The 22,262-nt window shown below is 42.9% G+C and overlaps 1 protein-coding gene across 1 annotated transcript in view; it reads left to right on the forward strand.

The window, feature by feature from the left end:
• The first annotated feature begins 16,016 nt into the window (after positions 1 to 16,016).
• Positions 16,017 to 22,262, forward strand: part of SLC35F1 (solute carrier family 35 member F1) — a 235,020-nt gene continuing 228,774 nt past the window's right edge. The window contains exon 1 of the mRNA XM_026845819.1: positions 16,017 to 16,229. Coding sequence (XP_026701620.1) covers positions 16,228 to 16,229 — 2 coding nt within the window. The 5' untranslated portion in view covers positions 16,017 to 16,227. The remainder of the gene's footprint in view (positions 16,230 to 22,262) is intronic.

A 22,262-nucleotide genomic window follows, 5' to 3' on the forward strand; every position in this document is an offset into this window, starting at 1 on the left:
GGCCCTCCACTCACCACCACTCACCACCACCCCCACCACCCCCCGTCCTGGCGGGTGCCCGCCAGCAGCAGCCCGGGGGGGGGCCCGATGCTCCGAGGTGCCGGGGGCCCCGGGTGGGATTTTTGCCCGATGCCCGCCCAGCTGGCGTGGTCAGGACGAAGCATCCTCTGGCACCCCGAGCGGGGTGCTGCCGGGGCGCCGGCCGGCTGGCCGGTTCCGCTGGCCGTGTGGCTCGGAATTGTTAGTGCAACAGAGGAAAACTGCAGGGGTAGTCGGGGTAAATTATTTCCCCGAACGCGCAAGGAAACACTGGAACCATCCTACTTAAATCCTTCATGCTCGTCTCTTTGCCACTTGTTTCTTCTGCGCTGCATTTGATAAGGGCTGAGGTTTTTACTACAACAGAGAGCCTATCTAGAGCCAAACTGGTTGCACTTCTCCAGAAGGAGTCTCTGAGCTCCTGTCTGAAAAGCCAGCTGAAGCCATCACTTTTGTCTAATGACTTTACGTGCTAGAGTAGTTGCGGCGTTATAAGCAGCAATGGAATGGTTCATACCAGTGTTGGCCTCATTGTCCCCGCTTCAGTTTTGGATACGTGTAATATGGATGAGCTACTAAGAAAAACAGCACTTCTGTCTGGAGATACTAGTTCTGAATATGAAGGTGGTTGACTCAAGTTTTTAAACATTAGGAAATTATCATTGTTACTATCTTTCTTACAAATACCTGAAGGTATTTGACTGCTCACAGATCATTGCTATTACATGCAGTTAATTAACTGTTTCCATTCAAAGAGGAGCTTGAAAAGCATCTGTAAGGGAGGAAATATTTATCGTTTGTTATTTGAGCATGAGAAGGATTGAAAAGAAGTTGAAACAAGTAAGAGCTTCTTCAACTCAAACTCAATTACGCGTTTTCTTGCACATTTGGTTTTGCAACTCTCAGTATAGTAAAATTCACTCAGTTCCTCAACCCAATGGTCTGTGTCATCTTAGGTGTCCAGTGCTTGTAAAATCCCACTCTCCTTCAGCTTGGTCAGCCTGAGGTATGTGTCAGTCCTGAAATAAGGCGCTAGAGAAAATAAATTTTCTCAGGGGCAGCAAGAGATGTATGAAGATGTGGTGAGGGGATCAGATACAGAAGCAAGAGATACTCAATAGTGGTAATAGTGACATCTGGGAAGCCATCAAATTTACCAGTCTTCATGGCTAGGAGGTTTTGGATTAATTCATATATTTCAAGCAGTTACCATGCTTATGCATTTAGATGACTTTCAGCCATAGATAAAGTCAGATCAATATTTACAGTTATATATACACATGATTGAAATAAGACTATCTAGATATTTTTTTGAAGGAGGGAAAGAGTAGAAATTGGCTGTGGTGACCAAAGTTCAAATTTCTTTTCTTATTCACAGACTTGAATCTAGGAATGAGATCTCCCATCACCCAGAGAAGCACCCTAACAAATAGGAGCCCAGTCACTTTTACGTGAACATGTTCTTTTCTCCTCCTCAAACATGAAATATGAGTCAAATTTTTGCAAATTTATGTGATTTATTGAGAGGAAGGAGGCTTGTTACTGTGGTGTTTTAAGGCAGCCTTTTCTTTGTGTAAGAGAATCCTTAGCCCATCCCATAGCCTGTATCAAAGGAAATTTTGCCGGAGTTAGGTTTCTTTCAACTTTACATGGGAACTAATGACTCAGCACCTGTAACGTCATGGCTTTCATGCAGTATTTCCGTTGATACAGTGAAGTGAATCTTGACACAGTGAAATGAATCCTGACACAATGTTTATGTTTTCATCTTCTATGGAAACATTAGCATCCAAATGTATAAGGGAAAGGAAGAAATATGTATGCCATATCACTAAAGAAATAGTCCAGAACAAACCAAGCATTGGCTTCTTCAATTAATGTTTTTCTACTGGAAAAGGGTAACACTTTCTCCTATGCTGTCTATGCTTTACGTGCACCATTTGCTAGAGGCCCATTTGTGAAAGGTTCCCCATTGACTCATTGAGTTGAGCTCATGTGCTTCTGTTTTCTGCTAGACAAAGTGAGGGCTCCTCAGGCTGACAAAGAAAATAAAAAGGTTGACAAAAGCTGGGATTGCCAGAAACCTGCTTGTAGCTGATAGAATCATAGAATTATTTGGGTCACAAGGGACATTTAAAGGTCATCTAGTCCACCCCCCTGCAATGAACAGGGACGTCTTCAACTAGATGGGGTTGCTCAGAGCCCCAACCAGCCTGACCTTGAATGCTTCCAGGGATGGGGCATCTACAACCTCTCTGGGCAACCTGTTCTGATGTTTCACCACCCTCATTGTAAAAAATTTTTGCCTTATATCTAGTCTGGATCTACCCTCTTCTAATTTAAAACGATTACCCCTTGTCCTATTGCAACAGGCCCTACTAAAAATCCCCCCAGGGAGGGGACAGACTCTGGTATGGTCAGTGAGGAAACAAGACAGCAGGAGAGTGGGGCTAGACACTGGCAGAAACTGAGCATTATTTCTCTCTCAATTTATATGTAGTAGTTTGATCACCCAGGCACTTGGTGATTCCCTGAAGTGCCTTCGAAAACTCCTCTTAAAATTTCTTTACAAGCTATGGAAACTTATTTTAACTTTACCTTCCAACTTCTCCTCCTTGTTCACTCAATAGATCCCAAGATAATAGAGAAACACTGGAACAACCTCCCCAGGGTGTTTGACAAAGAACATACTGAAAGCAGAGCTGGTTGACTGTAAAAATCTATTTCACTGATCACAGCAAACGCTGCACTCTGTGAAAAAGTTGGCCATAACAGAAAACCAAAGTAAAACACAAAACTGAAGGGTCAGAATCATGGAGGACTGGAAGTGCTTGATGAAATTGTGGCATTTACTGGAATAGTTTGGATATAAATTCTGAGCTGCCAGTGATGGTGAATGGGACCTGCTGCAACAGGAACAAGCCTCCTGTTATCCTTTTGAAGTCTGGAGAGGATAACATTGAATTGCCATTGCATTAAGGAGAAATGGCATGGTGATTACATGCTGCAAATACATTCCTGGACCTGTGACTCACACCCGTGGTCCATGAATCCCAGCTGTAGGGCCCTGCCTGGTACCTTCCTTGTAAACATTTGCTGAGCAGGTGTCCCTGGCTGACCCTGCCCTGCTATATTGCAAGGGAAGAGAAAGAGTAATGTTGGCTGCTTGATTGCTTGCTTGCTTCCCCACAGCCTCTGCGAAGCCAAAATTGGACTCCACCAACTCTGTCTGCTTGTAGAGGACCACTTAAGCAGTGACTCACCTGTTCTGCATTGCCTCCCACCTATAGCAGGAAGCAAGAAAAAAAGGAGAAAATCATGCGATTTCTGCGGTTCTCCATGACTCCACCCAACACCTGTGTACTTTAGAGATACATGTTGGTGGGTCTGAACTCGCTCTGTCTGGCTGTACCCCAGCACAGACGGGTGGCTTGTCTCCCTTCCTTGCACTCCCTGGGTGACCTGAAGGGTCAAGAGCAGAACATGGCCTGTGGCCTCTGAAGCCTTTTGAACTAATTTACAGTCATCTCCTGTTGGGAAGGCTGTTTGTCACCTCTTTAGAGGAACTGGGCAGAGAATAAACATTGCTGAAACACAGCAGCAGCAGCAGGTTGCCAAATGATCTCTTTGGGGGATTCTTGAAAATTATCTAAATGAGAGCCAACAAATGAGATACCTGCTTATAGATGGACATTATCTCTGCAGTCCTAGGCACCAGGACAAGGAGGGAAAATGAAGTTTCTGCAAGGAAAATGAGTTAATATCTTTAGATACTGCGGCAAAGTTATTTTACCTGAGTAAATGAGATTATTCTGGGAAACAAAAAACACCATGGCTGCATTGGTAAACTCAGATCTCCAAAGGAACATCTAAGGCCCTGCTGTTGTATTGCCCTCCTTGATGAGGACTTTTTAGAAAGCTGGATGGCACATATATTGTTCTGAGTTTATCGACTTCTATCTTTTAGTTCTTTCTTAGGGAATACTTGCTATAAAATCTAGCTGTGTCTTATTTTGCTGTTTCAAGGATGTCTTCATGTGCTTTTTCTTGCTCTCTGTTGTTAAATGGCACTTTGTATTTTTCAGAAGTTTCCTAAAAATCGTATCAGACTATTAGAGACATATTCAACTTGATATCAGAAAATGGAATAAGAGTAATTGAGGCACTCAGTCTCATGCCATCTTTTAAATAGCTTTGTAGTTATGTTCTCTGCTCTAGCGAGTTGTGAAAGCTTTCTCTGGAGCAGTGTGAGTCTCAGTCTACTTCTTTGCTCACTTACTTTATCAGATAAATTTTAGCCTTGTGCATAAAGCCAGTGTATGGTCTAATTATCACTACCTTCCTTAGGAAAAGGTAGAAAAAATAATGTTGCTAATAAGTATAATTCAATAAGCTAATTTATTGAAAAAAATATAGGAAGAAAAGAAATATGGATTTGTCTTGTTAGAAGACCTGAGTGTGGTCTGAGTAGAACTGTTGCCTTTTTAGTATGTTACAGGGCCAATTCATTCCTTGTAATGGAGTTGAGGAAGAATCTGGCCCACTAGCTGACTAACTTTGAACTTGAGTCATGTGTCAAGGCTTCTCACTCTTTGGAGATGAGAGCTGTTTAAATGATACTGCAAGTATCAAAAGCTATAACCCAATGATTTTTTTCCTGATAATGAATATCCACATAGTCAATCAGACAGAGGGAGTTTATGTACTAAAAAGAACCTGAAACTGAATAATAATGAGATTGAGGCAACGTATTTCATTGTCCCAAAGCAATAACGTCTTTCAGTTGACTGATCCAAGAGGCAAACAAACCAAACAATTTATGGCATTCTTAATGAAAACCAAGTCAAGGATCAAAGATATAATTTTTGGAATCAAAAAAAAGAGCAGGTATTCATAACATCCAGTTGCTTCTCTTTTTTTTTTTCTTTTTTTTAGAACAAAAGGATTGGCCTCCTTTGGAAATTTTATTCTTAAAAAGCACAAATAGCTTCTCAAAGTACACTCAGAATAACTATAAAAGAATGAGTCTGAGCCCAATTCAGATAGCTGTAGCTCTTCTTTTAGGTAAAAATATTGCTACCATTCAGAAGTAAGTCAAAGAAAATGAGTTCGGAGTGTAGATAAAGCAACTAGGTTGCTTTACTGTTGGTATTAATTCTTTTTGTTTGGGGAAGTGGGAAGTTTGTATCTGCCTGTAGGAAAACATCCTGGCAGAGGACATAGAAATCAGCTGATGAAGAATTGTCCACTGTTTTCTTTTCTCATTATTTCCTTGTAATCACCATTTTGAAAGCAAGTGACCTCAGCAATTTAGCTACATTCCCAATAATTTGGGTGCATAAGGGAAATACCTGAAAAATGGGAGGAAAAGATGCTCTTCCTTCTTCCCCTCCAGACAGCTTATTTCAGTGAATGCACACACTGGCATGCCATAGTACACTTAAAATGCTTTGATTTTGGAGTAAAGATGAGCTAAAGTACATAAAGTTTCCATGTTGCTGCTATAGCAGGTTCTAGAAGTCTCTCTAAGTATGGTTTAAAAGTGTCTGAGCATGATTTCCTAACAGGTTTTAGAGTCAGTGTTGGAAAGCTTTGTCACCCTTGCCTCGCTTTTGCTCCTGAGAATTTGCACCTTAGGAGATAAAAGCCTTGCCAAGTCCTATTCTGAAATCGGAATTGTTTGGAGTGATTTGATACAGTAAGTGCACTGTAAACTAAACCCGACAGCCCACATACTGATTGGGAAAAGGCTTTTCCTAGGAGGGGCAATTTGGCAAGGCAAAATATGTGGGTGTCTTCTGTCTACCTATGACATTCAGAAGGTCGGTACTTACTGGGTGCCTGTCTGTAAGTGGGAATTTTTGACACTGGCTGTGCCGTGGGCTTTGGGAAGGGGTTACTGCCTCTTGAACTAGGGGGGTTTCAAAGGAGCAGCACTATAAATGGCTCCATAGAGAAAGCTGGAGGAATGGACAGAGTGGCTCTTATGGGATGGACAGAGCAGCTTTAATGTGCTAATGAGGGGAAGGCCAGATGCCAGCAGCGATCAGAAGGGCTCTTTGTGGCTCTGTCTCTTTGGAGATGGCTGAAGTCTCTGTCCTTATCTCAGTTGTTTCTGCAGGCAGAGGGAAACACTGGGGCTATTAGTGAGGTGTCCCTTCCTTTAAGTCAGCAGATAGTTTACAGATCAGCACTTGAATACTGATTGGGGCTAATTACCAGGCAAGCTTAGGAAAAAGAACTGCTGAAGAAGCTTGACTTTAAAAAACTGCAAAAAATCACCCTCCCAAACTCACCAGCAACAGAAGACTCATACTCAAAGGCTTGTGAGCTGATCTCAAACTCAGCTGAAATCACCTGTTGCTAGAACAGCTGTATGGGGACTCATAAATTGCTACGACTGTAAAGTGTGTAGGTATTGGTGGTTGTGAAATTCATGTTGTGAACCACGTAATCTACCCGTCTCTGCTTATTTATGTCTGTCATCTGTCTCTCTGGGTTTTTTTACTGAAAACACGCCAGTGTTGAAGCCTGTCTTCCAGCTTTCTCTAACTTGGTTTCTCTCGTGATTTAAGAAAGCATTTCTTCGATGCATATTCACTCTCCGTCATTTTTCTCAGAAACACCAAATGATTGAGGTAGCGGATTTGACTCCCATGCATCACATTCTTCTCAGTACAGCTGGAACTGAAGAGGAGGGAATATCCCCACAGCCTAGTCGTGCTCGGTGAGAGCACCTGTGTGGCAGTGTTGTGCTGTACTTCTTCAGGGAGCGCTCCTGCTTTTTGGGATGTACCACAGTACATGGTGCTAGGCAAACAATTTCCTAGATGTAGTGGATGACCCTTGATTCTGACCATAAAGGTCTGCCCAGAAATGACACCATGTAGGTACCACTGTAAAAAATAGTGACACTTATTAAGCCAGCCTTCTGTTTGTAGCCGATGCACTCATTTCAGCCCTGAATTTTAGTTTTCCCTTGGTGTGGTGATCAGTTACTTCCTTAGGCTGCCTTTTCCCATAATGATGTGGGAGGTCATGCTCTACCTTCGGATAGGTCTGACCTGTGGCAGCATGTAGGAATTTAGGAGCCGGATTTTCTCTTTTGCTCTAACTTTTTTTTCCTGTCAGAAAGTGTAGGAGTCAAAACCTTGGAAGAAGGATTGGATTTTCTCGGGACTGCACATTCTGCAGGGTTTCTTATGTCCAGACTAGACTTTTTTTTTGATGGAGAGTGAGTTAGACATCGTGGTAATCTGGTGATGGGAGTAATTTTGTAGGAGACCCGATTTAATTCTTCTTTGATGCATCCCTGAGGGCTGTTGTGAACACATGGACTGTGAGGTTCTCTTGGGATGGAGAACCTCAAAAGGTCGTGATTTTGTCCTAATGCAGAATGGGAGAGGTTTTGAAAATTAAAAGTTTGAAACCAGAAGGTGCTTTTTTTTTTTCCCCAGCTCATCTCCTAAGGCATTTCAGGCTTCAAGGTGTTAATTTACGAAAGCACACTATGCTTGAAACAGATTGCTGCATCTCTAATACAGATAAATGAGGTAATTTATGTCCGGTAGCAAGACCATAATTATTACCTCCCAAGCCCTAGTGTTAATTGCAACCTGTAAGCCAGTATTAGCTGATGACGGAACAAAAACAAAATTTGAAACATTTATAGTGATGGCCATTAGTTTACTTAGCCCTCTCTGGTGTTCATTTGTCAAAGACGCTGTTGCGTGCATGTCCAGAAGCCTGCTCCACTGTCTTTTGTTGGGCTGCATTGATTTTAAAATGGTGCTGTCTCCTGTGTGTGACATTCATTCTCATTACTTTTCTCATCTGGCAAATGTTTTGATGTCACCTGACTTTTTCAGGTTTCCATTTGGTAGAAATGGAAAATGAGTTAAAGGGGACGAAATGTTTCCCCCCCCCATTTGGTGGGAAAGAGACACCAGAGTCTGTGCTCATTGATGTGGAAGAGAGCTCCACAGCTCCACTCCCGGATCTCTCCAGACTAAAAACTAAAATCCCGATCCTTGATGTAGCCTTGGGGCTGCTAACTCAGAGCTTTCAGTGAAAGGGAGAGTTTGAGGGGATGGGCTGTGTGAGAAGTTGTGGCTACAGGGTAGAAGTAGGGGGACTTGTCTCTGCCTTTTTTTGAAGAGAGGAGGTAGATTGTCTAATTCTTCAAGAGGAGGCTTGAAGCGAGTCACTGACAGGTAGGGGCCTAATGCTCTGAGAGGGGTAAGGGATAAGCTGCACCCCATCCTATGCTTTCTGGTTTTGACCAAGATTTGGATCTTTGTGTGCCCAGGTGACTCTGTGGCTATCCCAGGGTGCAATATTCTTCTGCATGCATCTTTGCTTTTATTTTCCCCAGGATGATGAGACAAATGCTGGAAAATACTTGATAAAATTAAATTAATTACCTTGCGATTATTCTAAGCCCAGATGTTTTATGGAGTTTGTGTTTTCAGTGGCTTCTGCAGCCTGATTTGGGCCATTTACCTTCTGAAATCTCTTCTTGCTAGAAGCTGAGCACCATAATGAAACTGAGCAAGTGTTTCTTTCCTGTTGCTCCTTTCCTTTTCTCTCTCTGCTGCTGATCCGGACAGGAAATGCTTTTGGTGATGGCTTTTTAACTCTCTGCTGCCAGTATTTTGAGATCTGTAGGGACTGTCCTGGCTAGACTAAAAGTAAGGAAGGACAGCGAGTAGCAAGTAGGTTGGGAAGAGCTGACCAGGCAGCTGGAATATATTTTAATGGGTATGGGATTTGGTACTTGAAGGAAATAAAACTTTAATATTGTAGATATAATTTTCATCAGGCTGGGTATGAGGATTAAGTACCATCAGACAGAAGTTTCCAAGTTTCATCAAACATGGTGGGGAGAAAGCCAGCACCCAAATATATGCCATGATCAGACTAAAGTGACTCATTTTCCTGTGTGACTTACCTGATATGCAGAGTTAACTTCCAGTCAAATTTTGGATATCTGAACCCCACTGTTGGGTGCCTCATGTGCTGAAGGATGCTTTGTAGAAGAATGACTGTTTTTCTGGAATTTAGAGATCACTGTTTGCACAAGGTGGTCCAGCTTATCCCAGAGAAGGCAAAACCTGTGTGTAGCCTTGGAGATCTTGCTCTGTTGCCTCTTCTTCTACCAAAGCTGCTTTGCTTTGCTTTAGCGCTCACCAGCATTTTTTTCACAGTGTACTTCGGTGTTTTTTCAGGTCCAGTTTGTGGTGCGGGAAATCACGTCTTTGAAGAGAAAGTTGGCATAGTCCAGGACATTTGGAGGACTTAATGTAGAAGCACAGGGGCAAGGTGGTGTGATGGTTGTCATACATCTATGAAGGCACCACTTACTGGCATTGAAAAAGAATATTCCAGGTTTTCTCTCATTTAAACAAAAAGGTGACATCTTACCAGAACAACTCAAGGAGTCAGGCAGAGTGGTCAGGGTGAGATGCAGTGCCATGTGGTTTTTGGAGGGTTGCCAGAAGCACAAGAGTTATGTTGCATCTATACTAACCAAGTGAAATCTCTGGGATTCAGAGTTTCTGCTGGTCTAAAGAGGTTACTTGAGTTCAAAACATCAAATAATTTCCTAATAATTCAGATGAAGAAAGGACTCCATGTGTGTAAGCATGTGAGATCTTTTAGGATGAACTACAAGTTACCCAAGTTTAACATCCCATTATAAATAAATAAATTCTAGCACATTCTAACTTGTAGAAGAATTTCTGTTAAATTTGGTGTCTGAAATTGGTCATACTTATTGATTTGGTAGGTATTACTATGTTAATGGAACCTATTATTACTCAGCTAGATTAATTTATTAGATTTATTCCTACACTTTTACAACCTATACATGTATTGAGACATGAGCCCACAGAATCAATACCAATTTATTTTCTTATTTATGAATGGTCTTACTAACATCCAAAATGCTGTTACACTTGAGAGTATTTAGCTGCAATTTATTTTGAAGCATACGCTCCAACAATTTTAAATTTGTCTTTCTTCTTTGCCCCTTAATGATTTTTTTTTTCCATGTACATGGAAAATGCCAAGCATCAAACAAGTGACCACACTGTAGTCACTGGGACTAGTCGGCAACTTGGGTGTTTGCAACATGAGGGATCTGAGACCAGACCTAATCTTTGAGACACGTGTTGGCTGCCATTCTGTACGCCAGGCCCAAAGCAGGAGAGGGAACAAAGGTACAAATGTAACTTACAATTAAGTTGCCTGCCAAATGTAGTATATTTGCATGTTTTTCTTTGAGCAGCGGCCATGCGTGCGTTTATCTTTCAGAAGCAGTGGTGTTTGACTGAGGAGCAGTAGCAAAGACCAATTGAAATGAGTAACTGATGTGGGGCTGCTTCGCTTGCTTCCAGGATAATGAGCATCAGACAGGACCTTCTGAAGCCTCACAGTGGGAAGTGAGGGAGGTGGGGGCCAGAGCAAGTATGGAGGAAGAAAGAGGTGGTTGCTTCTGCCCATGCTGCCAGTTCAAGACTGGCATTGATGGTAGGGAGAGATAGTCTTCAGGCAGTCCTAACACCGGCATTTCTGTTCCCATTGCAGCACCAGTGGTGCTTGGAGATACTATCCTTCCTTCCTTTGGATGGACCAGAAGTGTTCTGTAACTCTTGGGAAGAGAATTTAGGGGACCAGTTGACCTTAGCCTGGCCTTTAAATCCAATCCAAAGCAGCTCACCAAACACCTCTGTGGAGAAATCTCCAGCAGCTGCAAGCATACATATTTCACCCAGTGGTCTGTCAGGTGAAACTCCTTAAAACTAACTCTTCTCCAGCCAGCATTTCTTTGTTGTTTTCCAGTAAAAGTTGCTGAATCCATTTCATATACTGCTCATCTCACTCCTTTTTGGTCTGTACTCAGCTGTTCCTACTGTAGCTGCTGCTTGTGTACCTCTGCAGTTGCTGGGTATTAAAAGCTCAAGCCTGATTGAAAGACCCCAGCATGCACAGAAAGACCAGTCAGGTGAAAAAGGGAAACCGAGGGGAAAAAAACCCACCCCCAAACCCATCATATATGATGCAGAAGTAAGCATGAGAGTTAGAAAGATGGGGAGATGTCCTGTGAATGCTGCCTGCCTGATTCTGTTGTGGGGTTCAAGGCCAAAGCCAGAGTGTGATGATTTGTGTCATGTTGACTGTGCTTGACTAAAAGTTACAGGAGAACTGGTGGACAAAGAGCAGCTCAGCCAACCCTGTTCAGTGAAGGAGAGGGAGGGGTGGGCTTTTACCTGTTTTGAAGAGAAGCTTGTATTGCAGTAGCAGATGAGGAGAAATACTGTGTTTTGAAGGACTTGGGAAGAAGCTACATACAGTAGCTCCTGATTTACAGGACAGCAGTTGGTTTTTTGGCCTTGGGCAAATCTCTCAACCTCTCTGGGTCTGGTTCAGCACCTGTAAAATGGGTATAATTAAACTTAACTACCTGGAAGAGTTGTTGATTAGTTAATGCTTGTAAAATGCTACACAGTGCTATAAAATTCAAAGTAGTACTCAGAAGCATCTGGTCTGCAGTTACTGTAGTGCTTCTCTGAAACTTTATGGGCAAACATTTGCCAAGAAACAAAATGACTAATGTGCACAGTACATGTAGGCTTTGGGAGACAAGGGGATGGCATCTTTTCAAAGGCATCTAACTTTACTGTCAGAATACAAAGGGAGGTTTCCTGAGAGCACCTGCAGTGGTCTGGCACTGAAACCGATGTCAGATGAGGCTGGCACCGCAGAGGGTGGCTCTGGCAGGTGGCAGAATTGCTCCTTGCTCCAATCCCAGCTGCTCATTCTTATTCTTGTCCCTGTCCCCAGCCTCTTCCCCTTTTTGTTGTGCTGGTAGAGCTATTTGTATGATGGCATGGAGGACCAGGTTGGTGGCTTGATCCAGATGGGAAAAAAATATGAAAAAAAGTTTCTGTTATTGTTGGTTTGTATTTTCAGATGGATCTTCTCTTCAGTGTAGTTTATCATGTGGCTACAAACATATGGACTAGCCTGGTGAAGAGGCTGGTACAAGGGGGAGAACAAGCATCTGGAGAGAAAGCAGGGCTGGGGCTGCTGAAGCTCTCCTGATGCTGGAGATGATGCCATAAATCATGTTACCCAACTACAGAAGATGTTGCCATCACAGGGGTTTGAAGGTGTGTTAGTGAGCTAACCTGCCTGCTTCCTCAGATGCATTACACTGAGTTAATTAGAGAGAGGTGAATGGCAGCATAAGAGAGATCATCTGGTGAAGAGCTGATTCTGGCCGAAGCTCACCATGCTGTGTGTGAAACTCTGCTAACAAGGGGGAAGGAGTTAAAGATGAGCTAGATAATTTCTGACATTTGTGTCTTGACACTATTATTTGGGATACGTATGACATGAATATAAGTCACTATGTAAACAATGTAGATGCACACACATGTTTTGATTTGGCTTAAAAAAAAAAAAAAAGGTGGTGTGAGGAAACCATTTCCTAATCAACTACTCTTGAATTAACACCTATAAGTTGTTAGAAGAGGGTAGTGATTACCAGATGCAAAGATTCACCCTCTTGGCCATTTCACAGAACTGGGTAAGATAAACGTGAGCTAAGGCTGAGGAATAAATTTGTTCTTAAGTCACAGTTTCACAAATTGCCAAAAGGAGGTCTCACTTCTGTGTCTCCCTGCCCCTGTCCAAACTGCTCCTTCTGCTTTTGCTAAGTCAGATCTGGTTCCTGTCACATCTCACAGTCTCTGACTAAAGCAGAGAATTAACCTGGCTGAAAAAGGTGGTGCTGTTGCTGAGTCTTTAGCTGACTTTTGATTAGAGTAGTGCCTGGACTGATGAGTCTGTGAGCAGGGGACAGGGAGTGGCAGGGGTAGAGATTGGGAAAACAGGGATTGGAGGTAAAAGAAACTGGAAAGGAGGGAGGGAAAGTATCTCTTTCTGTGGTTGCAAGCTTTTTATTTGGCTCATCTGTATTATAATACCATGCCTAAGCTTACTGTTTGTTTTCAAGATCCTTATCTTCCTGCGTAGTGCTGTCCTACCTTTGCCCTTGTTACAAACCCTAGTGCTGATGTTCCTGAAAAGAGAAATGATGACCCCAGGTGAGACTTGGTGGGTATTGACAGTTGGTAAACAGTCAGCTGTAGACAATTCCTCACTCAAATAGGGGGAAATGATGTGATTGTACCTGGAGGGGAGAAAGAAAGCAGCCTAACATCTGGTAGCATGAGTTGGGATGGAGCTGGTGGAAAAATATGTACTGTTAAGCCTGTAAGTACTTGCAGTGTGTTGTGCTGTTGGAGGTGTGATGCAGTCCTACATGGACAACAGTCCCCCTTATTGCTTCTTCTGTTTATTTATTCTTAGACAGGGCTGAGTTCAGTGAGGATGGGCATTTGTGCAAAACCTTAATATAAGCATGCTATGAGTTTCCCTGTTGCTAGAGGATGGAATGGGAGCTTTAACCCTGACACTGTTTTTTTACAGTAACTAAGAGAGATGCATGGTCAGCAGGTCTAAAATCATTATATATATAGTGTGTGGTTGTGCCCCTGTGAGCTTTACGATTCACTTCTGCCTCTCTGGCCAGGTGTGCAGTAACTTCTCTGCTGCTGCTGGTTAGAAAAATAGTAATTGATCAGTGGCTACTGAACTGGTTTGTCCCATTTTCTGTAATGGCATGCATTGTATTATAGCCTTCTCCTATATGGTGCACTGTGAATAGCTGTTTTTATTTTGCTGATGTGACCTTGGCGGCCTGTTGCCACTCTCTGGCCTCTCTTTTTCTCCGTAGAGTCAGCAGCTGTGCACTTGCTTTCCCAAAAGCTGTGCCTTTGAGGGAGAGCTCTCATCAGCAGTCCTGTGGCTTCAGTTACTGAAATAATTTTTTAAGAGCACAACATCCACCAATTTGATCACCTCGGGAGTGGTCATACCAGGGCTCCTGGGTAGACAGATTATACTGACATCAAAAGACAGCTTTCTGGGAGCATTTCTTTGTTAGTCCTGCTTTCCAACTCAATCCCGTATCCTCCTAGTGTGATGTGACATTCTCTCTTGGCATTACTGTTGTGGAGGGGTGCTGCACAGTTCTGATGTATTGCTTCATAACACCCTCTCTCCTACAGCAGGTAAAGCTGTTGAATTTAGAGTGCCAAAAGCACAGGCACACAGAGGTAAGGAGGAAAATGGGTATTGTAGAAGACAATAAGCATAAAATAGTATGGCTGTATACCGTGCTTGGAGAGAAATAAGGGATTAAGAAATCCAGACAGAGAACATCTCCCACTGTTCAGTTCTTCATCATAATCCTGTTGAAAAAAAAATGGAAGTGATAATAGAAATTCCGAATCAGGACCTAAATCTTCTTTAGGTTGTGACTTTCTCTTAATAAAAAACATGAAGGCATTGCACTTTATTTAGCTTTTAGCAAGTATGAGGTTGTACTTGAGTTTCTTGGCGAGTTATTTCTATGAGTGGTTGTAGATGACTGCTTTCTGATTCCTGAAGTGGAATTTTAGAGGGTTTCACTTTTATGACTCGAGTGAGAGGTTTGTGTCTCTATCCATATGAGGAACTGAATGTGTCATTGTTTACAGGTCTGGGTGTTAACATCAGTATTTTTTTGTGACAGTACTGAAAGCAGGTTTAGCTATGGGATAGCTGTGGTATTTTCCTTTCTTTTTGGGTTATGCTATTATGCAGGAATTTATCTGATTCTTGGTTCCCCTCTTCCCTGAATTATTGTCCAACATCAACTCAGATTGTTTGCTGGGGCTGGTCTTGTTTTGGGGAAGCCTAAACCATTGGTATTGTCACATTCCTGCTCTCAGTTAATGCTCGAACAGTTTGTAAATAAATACAATCCCGGTTGGTATCTAATTGATGGGATGGTAAAAAAACCCACCAGTAATCCCACAGGTCCCGTGGGCTGGATGAGTGATCATGTTTGGACTGGGAAGGCCTCTATTAGTAGGCAGTACAGACTGTTGATTTTTAAAGAAAAAAACAAAATCCAACAAAACCCCAAACAGTGCTACAGGGCAATGTACAGCAGTTCATGGTTTGATACCAAAATGAGTGAGTAGGAAGCCAGAGAAGAAGCTTCTGAGTAAATTCCACCGGTGATTGAATCCCAGTTGTTGGGAGTGGAGAGATGCAACACAACAATAATCTCCATCTCATTCTGTCTCTCTGTGTCCAAGTATGCTTCTGTGGCATAGAAATAAATTGTCATGGAGGGAGGACGGACCTGTTTCTTTTCCTTTTGGGTGTTCCTAATGATTATGGCTCTGCTCAGATTTCAAGTAGGCAGAGATTGTCCTGTGGCTTGCAATGAACTAGCTTGCATGTGTGAATATAATAAACACATTGGCTGTTCTTATAAATGCAGTTGTGGTGATGTACTGAAAGTGGGACATCTCTTTTGTATGAAAGACCAATGGTATGAGTGAAGAAAACATGATAGCAGCAGAGGGAAAAGTGATGTATCAGTTCTTAAGATGAACCTACCTGGATCCCAAAATACATGGTACCCTCAGTTATGTTTTCTCTGCATGTCTGACATTTCCCCTTTCCTCCTTTCCCCCTATGTGCAGCCTCACTCCAAAGCCACAGCAACACCATAGTTGCAAGATTTCCTGTAAAGGAAGGCAGGGTATGGGCAGAGTCCCCCATCCTCAGTGAAGAGTGTCTATTATAAAGGATTAATTGCGCCCAAACAGTGCAGGCCCTCGAGGAGCCTGTTACCCTTTTGAGATGCGTGTGTGGGTAAGAGGGCACACTGCAGTCCCTATATCCCAGCCCAAGGGCGTGGTGTGATGCCCTGGTTGCCATAGCAATTAATCGCTGCTTTGAAGGGCTGGTGTCGACCACAATCCTTGTAAATTGCCCAGAACACTAGTTAAAGCTGCTCCTTAGGCACCTTTCTGTTCGATTTTACCCCAGAAGATGGAATGGAGAGGTTTGTTTTCCTACTCGTGAAAAAAGCAAGAATAACTTTGTATATGCTGTTGGACTGTCTTTCACCTTCCTGGGCTTGATGAGACACAGGGAACTTGTGTGAAGAACAACTGTAAAATAGATGGCGATATGGTGTCTTCCAGCTCTGTGCATGTAGTCTTCATGTGACCAGCAGATCGTGCGTGCCTGGGAAACGTAACAAGCACAGTCTTTGAGATGTGCACATGTTTTTTGGGTTTGTTTTTTTTAATTATTGTAAGGTGTATACCAATTAATGTGTATGTCGTTGGCTTTTCTTTGTGTCTTAAAAACAACAACTGGGAATTACTGTGCTGTTGGTACCAATTTACATAACCGTGATGGAAATGAAAACCAGCTACAGCAAGACTGCACTCTGTATTTGTCTGTTTGCATAGGTAACAGGAGAGAAAGAGGAGGTGGTTATTATGTCATTATTCCAGAAACCTGAACAGCGGTGAACACAATTCTTGAAAGTCTTCCTCTAGGTTAAAGCCCCATTCATTTGAAAGGCAGTCTTAATTTTCTCAGTACATTATTAGAATGGTTGGAAAATCTGTCCAGAAGTTTGAGAAGTTTTTTCTTCCTTGGAGGCATGAAAGTTGCTGTTTCCTTTCAAGTTGCTTCTTGGGGGAGGGGAAAAAAAACCAAACCAAAACCAAAAAACCCTACACCAAAAACAAACCCCATGAAGGGAACAAAGGGTAAGTTATCAAATGCACAATATTCTCTCTTAGCCTTAAAAAAAAAGAGACCCTGCTGAATCATACCTATTTTTTTTTTTTTTTTTTTTTTTTTAAATGACTGTCACCTGGATACATACACATTTGTATACACAACATGAGTGTGTGGAAACTTGCAATTACTTGTACTGGAGATAGTGGGAAAGATGTTGGCATTCTTTGGTATGCCAGATCAGAGTCAAACGTTGTGATAAAATAGACTAGGTGACTTGGATTATCAGTAACATTAATAGCTGTGTACACTCAGTTCGTGCTATACAGCCTGATTTGGGGTGATTAGTTTAGTCCTACTAGTCACAGACACAGGAATATAGAATTTACAGGACTGTAGGAACATAATGTTGGCATGTTTTCTTTTTGATATTTCAGTACTTGAAGAGCATCAGGTACTACTGTTGATAATTAATCTGTGGTTGAAGAAATAGTCCTATTTCATCCTACATATGACAAATACAATCTTTCAGGATTGGTGAGGCTGGAGCAGCTAAAGGAGAAGCAATCAAAATGGACCCAACCCACAGTGTATGGCTTTGCAGCCATCATCTCTTCCCCTTATCAAAGAGTTTTAAACTGAAAGTGTGCAAGATTGCTGTTCAAGGACTCTGGGCTATGGTCTTGTTTGTTCAGTTTGTATCCCCCTGGATCAGCTTTCCTGTGTGGAAGAATAAGAATCAGTTAAAGAGCATTCTCTTCCTTCCTTCCTGTTCATGGAGCCTGTGGAAATCCCTTTCCCAGGTTTGCATTGTTTCTAGTCAGCATGGACTCATGAAAGGCCCTGAGGCAGATGGTGTTTTCAGGGTAGTACATTTTCTCCTTAGTCCTGGAGGTGGTAGTCAGAGGAGGTAGCATTCCCTGGCCTTGTCTTGCCTTTGACATTCAGAGTGCCCTCTCTCTCAGCATCTGGATCAAGAGGGCTTACAGAGGGTGGGAGATAGTGTGGACTTCAATTCCTGACACACTTGTAGCAGCTTTTCATCCAGGATGATTCTAATGATTGAGCAGAACAAGGATTTGAACTTTGTATGCCCATATCCATGATGCTGCCAGAAATACCAGACTGTAGCCTCTTGCCCTGTTCTTGCTAAGAAACTTTGTTGAAGCCAGTATTTTTTTTTTCTCCAATACAAGGTTTTCTTTATTTTTTTCCTCTTTGATGGAGTATAATACTATGATGGTATTTTTGCTTCACTGGAAATACTCCAGGCAGCCCTGCGTACCTGAGCAGTACTTGCCTTGAATATGTCAGTGTGATTATGCAGGTTCTGGTGTGGTGCGCTGCATTGTATTCAGCAGTCATCCTGTATTCTTGCAGAAGTCCTGAAAACTTCCTTTCATCTTGCTCCATCTGTTGTGGAGCCAGGACTCCCCTCTGTGGAGGACCAGGTTCTTGGGGCTCTTCTTGGGTGAAACTCCCCTAGGTCCCAGTGGGACTGTACAGAGGGGCTGGTGGACTCCAGGAGGAGATATCCTAACGTGATAGTAGAAAGCTGAGACTGCTAGTATCTTGAAGCCCAGCAGAATGACGTATAACAGCTTCTTGCATTGCCAGCAGAGGCAAAGAAGAAACTTGCTGTTGTTTGAGAGCCGTGAATACCATCTTGTCCTCTCCAGCCTGGTAACTGCCAGCTGCTTTTGCAGCAGCACAGTCAGCAGGGCCTGGTGTTAGTGTGTGGGTTCCTCCAGACCAATATATCTGGGGAGGAAGACCTCTCTCGCATCTGTTGTACCAGCTACTTTGTGAGGGCTTGCTTGTTGGATGCAGTGGAACTGAGAGATCCCTGTCCTATTTTTAGGAAGATGTATGGTAGAGAGGGGAAAATCAACTGGTATTGTAAGATAAAGCAGTACTCTGGTATGGTGTCACTGAGCTGGCAACCGCTTGCACCCGCAATCTTCCAGCTGCCGAGGCTGAGCTGTGCCAGGGATGACAGAACAGTGCAGCGTGGGTGGGAAGAACCTCAGTCTCGTAAGTTGAGCAGTCCATAGCTGTGTTTTCCCTGCTAAAAGCCCTCGGTCCTCACCACCTCTGGACCACCAGATGGCTGGCAGGAGCCACCGTGGTGCGTGGCAGGAGCTGCTGCCACTGCTGTCTGTGTCACTGCTGCCAGCCACAGCCCTGCAGTGCTCACATGAGACGGCTTTTGCACCAAGCCCTGCAGCCTTGTGCCTGTTCTACCTGCCCAGGGGCCAGTGCTGAGAAATAATTTTATTTTATTTTTGTCCTTTTAGTGCTTTGTTTTTGTGAAGCACTAGTTGGTTACCCCTTTTCCTCCGTTCCCTTCTGTGCCCTTCCCTCGTTCTGGAAGCTGCTGTTCCCTTCACTCCCTCACCTGCAGCTTCCCCTTCTTTATTCTCCCCAGTTTGACTGCCTCTTCTTATTGCCCTTCCCACAGAAGAAGATATTCTTGGGCAAGGGTCAGATGCTCAAGTCTCGTGGGGAAAGTAGTTCAGGGTTTTGAGACTGGAATAGCACAGCAGCTTTTTGGTGCCTGCTGGGAGGAGTCACTAGCCTGTATCCTCTCCCCTCACTTCTCTGGGCTCTTGTGGAGGTATTTGTCTCTGCTTAAACATGTGCAGGCTTGAAGGGGCTTTGAGGAGAAGTGAGCTGGGTCTGTTTTCCCAAGGCTTTAATCTGTTTAGTATGTCTCACTAAAGCAACATGTCTGATTTAGAAATAAATACAAACTTTCAATAAGATTTGATTTCTGTGGTTGAGATTGTCACACTGAACAATAACCATTGGAAATCATGTCTTCGTGGCAGCAGCTTCACTGTCACCACATGCTGGGTTTTGAGTTGCTGTTCTGGTGTCATGTTCTTGAGGCTATGAATCTTCCATCCACAGAGAAAATTGTGTGAGGCACAGCATCCCCTCTAGTGGAAGAGCAGTTTTAACTGATTTAATATATATCCTTGTTATGTTATTTTTAGCTGCCAAGATTAATGCTGTAGAGGGATAATTACAATGTAGTGGTATGAACATAGAACAAAGCCTCTTTATTTTTAACCAATGTTCTGACATGCAGTCCTTGCCTCTTGAGCAAGGCATTTCCCTTGTTTGCTTCTGGTTTTCCCCCTTGGATGCAAGCACCAGCCCTACATCAGGAGACTTGGAATCTTATAAATATCTTTGTTTTTTTCAATAAAATGTTTCTAGTTTGTACTGTAAATACAGGCTGGCAAGGGAGAGGAGCAGCCATGGTGAAGGAGAGTAAGAGGCTATAAGGGCCATGAAACAGGTACAGAGGAGTCTCTTCGATCTTTCACTGCAGCTCAAGAAAACATAAAAGGGCAATGTAATTGGGATGCTGTTGAATTATATATTATATTGGCACTGAGTTCTCTATTAGTGTCATTTTGGTAACGCTTGCTTTCTTGCCAACAGAATAGTCTCTGTAAATAAGTTCCCTCCTCATTTACTTGCATGGCCTGATTATATACAATTATCCCTTGACTGTTATGACTTTTAAAATTAATATTGAGCTCATCCAGGTAGACATTCTGTGATTGCATCTGAAATACTTCACTGCTTTAACTGACCACATAAATGCACATGCTTCAGCCCCCGAAATGCGAAAAAACATTCTCAGCTTCATTGCATTTCTTCAGATTTTTTTACTATTGGAATTGCTTGTCACAGTAAGAATGGTCTCCAACATGGTATTAAATAGATGGCACCTTCTAAACACAGGTAAAACTGAGAGTTATTAAAGTACATTATGAACATATACTTCTAGAGCTCTTACGTCTTAAAATTGACCTGGAAATAGTAGTAACAAACCTGGGCAGAAGGGCAGCCTCGGATCCAAACATGTCTGCAAGTACACCTCTTTGCCTACTTTGCAGCTTGCATCCTTTGCAGCACGTCCACGTCCTCCTTAACTTGTGGAAACTTCTGTTCCATATCTCAATTCTGTGTTTCCGAGGCAGCGGTATCTTTACTGCTTAAAAGATGGAACACAGATTTCTCCACTGCCTCCTCTGTCAGAGGCAGAATAGCCATCTACAAATGCAGCAGTCTGGCCATGATATGATAACCTTCATAAGCACAGACAAGCAATAAAGATGGAGATTCAGATATTAGCTTAAAAAAAAAATACCAGCTACCTAGTTTTTCATCAAATTTTCATCAAATTTTCTCCTTGCTGTCTTTGCTAGAAGTTTTTGTGATGTCGTCTTTTTCTGTTAAGTCCTAGCTCTGTGTTGTCTTGCAATGTGCTCTTAGAAAAGATGTTTTATTCATTTTGGGTTAGGAAGGCTGAACAATGTGAAAGAACATGTGCTAGCTAACCTGTATGTGTTACTCATTTTAAGGGGAAAAAATCTGAAATTCTTAAGTATTTTTTGTGCTGTAGCAGAAGGTAGTTGGGACATCTTAGAAAAGACATAATTAGGACTAATGGGATAGATACAAAAGTTGGATAATAGAAAACAGGGCTCGATAGAGATAGCTATTTGAATTGGACTAACCTTTCATGGAAAAAGAGATATCATCCAAACTAAATCATAGAAAGCCCCTCCAAACCCACATGGAGGAAATTGTTCTCTGCTCATGGTAGGAAGATGGAGGCACAGATAATCTAAAACATCCTTTGTATTTTTTTTTTTTTTTTTTTTCTTGAGCTCTTTGTCAAAGTTGCAATTTCAGAGTAATTAAAGAAAGGATTTACATTCAGACCTGAGGCTTGTTATATCACTATGGTGTGCTGTTCTCTAATTGTTTCCCTCAGTGCAGGGTTACAGTTTGTCATGGGCATCCTTCCCGTGCGTGGGCAGGTATGAGACCCTGAGCAGTGGTCTCTGGTTGTCCTACTGCAGAGCTTCCTGTGCCTTTCCCCTCCAAGAAGTGATGGGGATCAGAGTGGCATCCCAGACCATGGCTGGCCTCCCCCTACAGGGGTTTCCCATGACAGGGAGGAGAGCAGCATCATCCTTCTTGGCGGCAGCAGCCGGGTGGGAGAGTACATGAGAGCAGGCATGACTGTAGCCCCACTTCTTTGATGTGCTGCTGGGCTGCTTTGTGTGATGCAGTCTTCTGGTCCCCTCCTTTGTGGCACCTAAACTGTGATTAAAGCCTCAATGAGTGTCCCCCCGCTAGGCAACGGGGTAACAGTGACTGGAATCTGCTTAGTTCATTGATAAAACCCAAGACTGAAAGAATGATGATGCCTTTGTGCAAGTGCATCCAGGCCTCCGCAACAGGCTGGCTGCCACCAATGCTGCTGCCTGAGCCTGCTGTCGCTTAATCTGAGCTGCCAGAAAGTTGCCGCTTGAGACCCACTCTGAGGTTTTAAATCCCTTGTGTTAAAATAACGCATTGCCCCAAAATGTTGCATGAACTTGGGGGCTCAGACAGATTTTTCCATAGAACTGTGACTATTTGGAAGCAGAGATGTAGCTGAGATCTGCTGTATGATGAGATTAAATGGTACTTTGTAGGCTGCTTTGAAAGCTAAAAAAAGTGGTGGGTGGTGCTTCCCCCCCCCCCCC

The sequence above is a fragment of the Athene cunicularia genome (genome assembly GCF_003259725.1).
Source record: "Athene cunicularia isolate RWA chromosome 3 unlocalized genomic scaffold, athCun1 chr3_part1, whole genome shotgun sequence".
Classification (NCBI taxonomy): domain Eukaryota; kingdom Metazoa; phylum Chordata; class Aves; order Strigiformes; family Strigidae; genus Athene; species Athene cunicularia.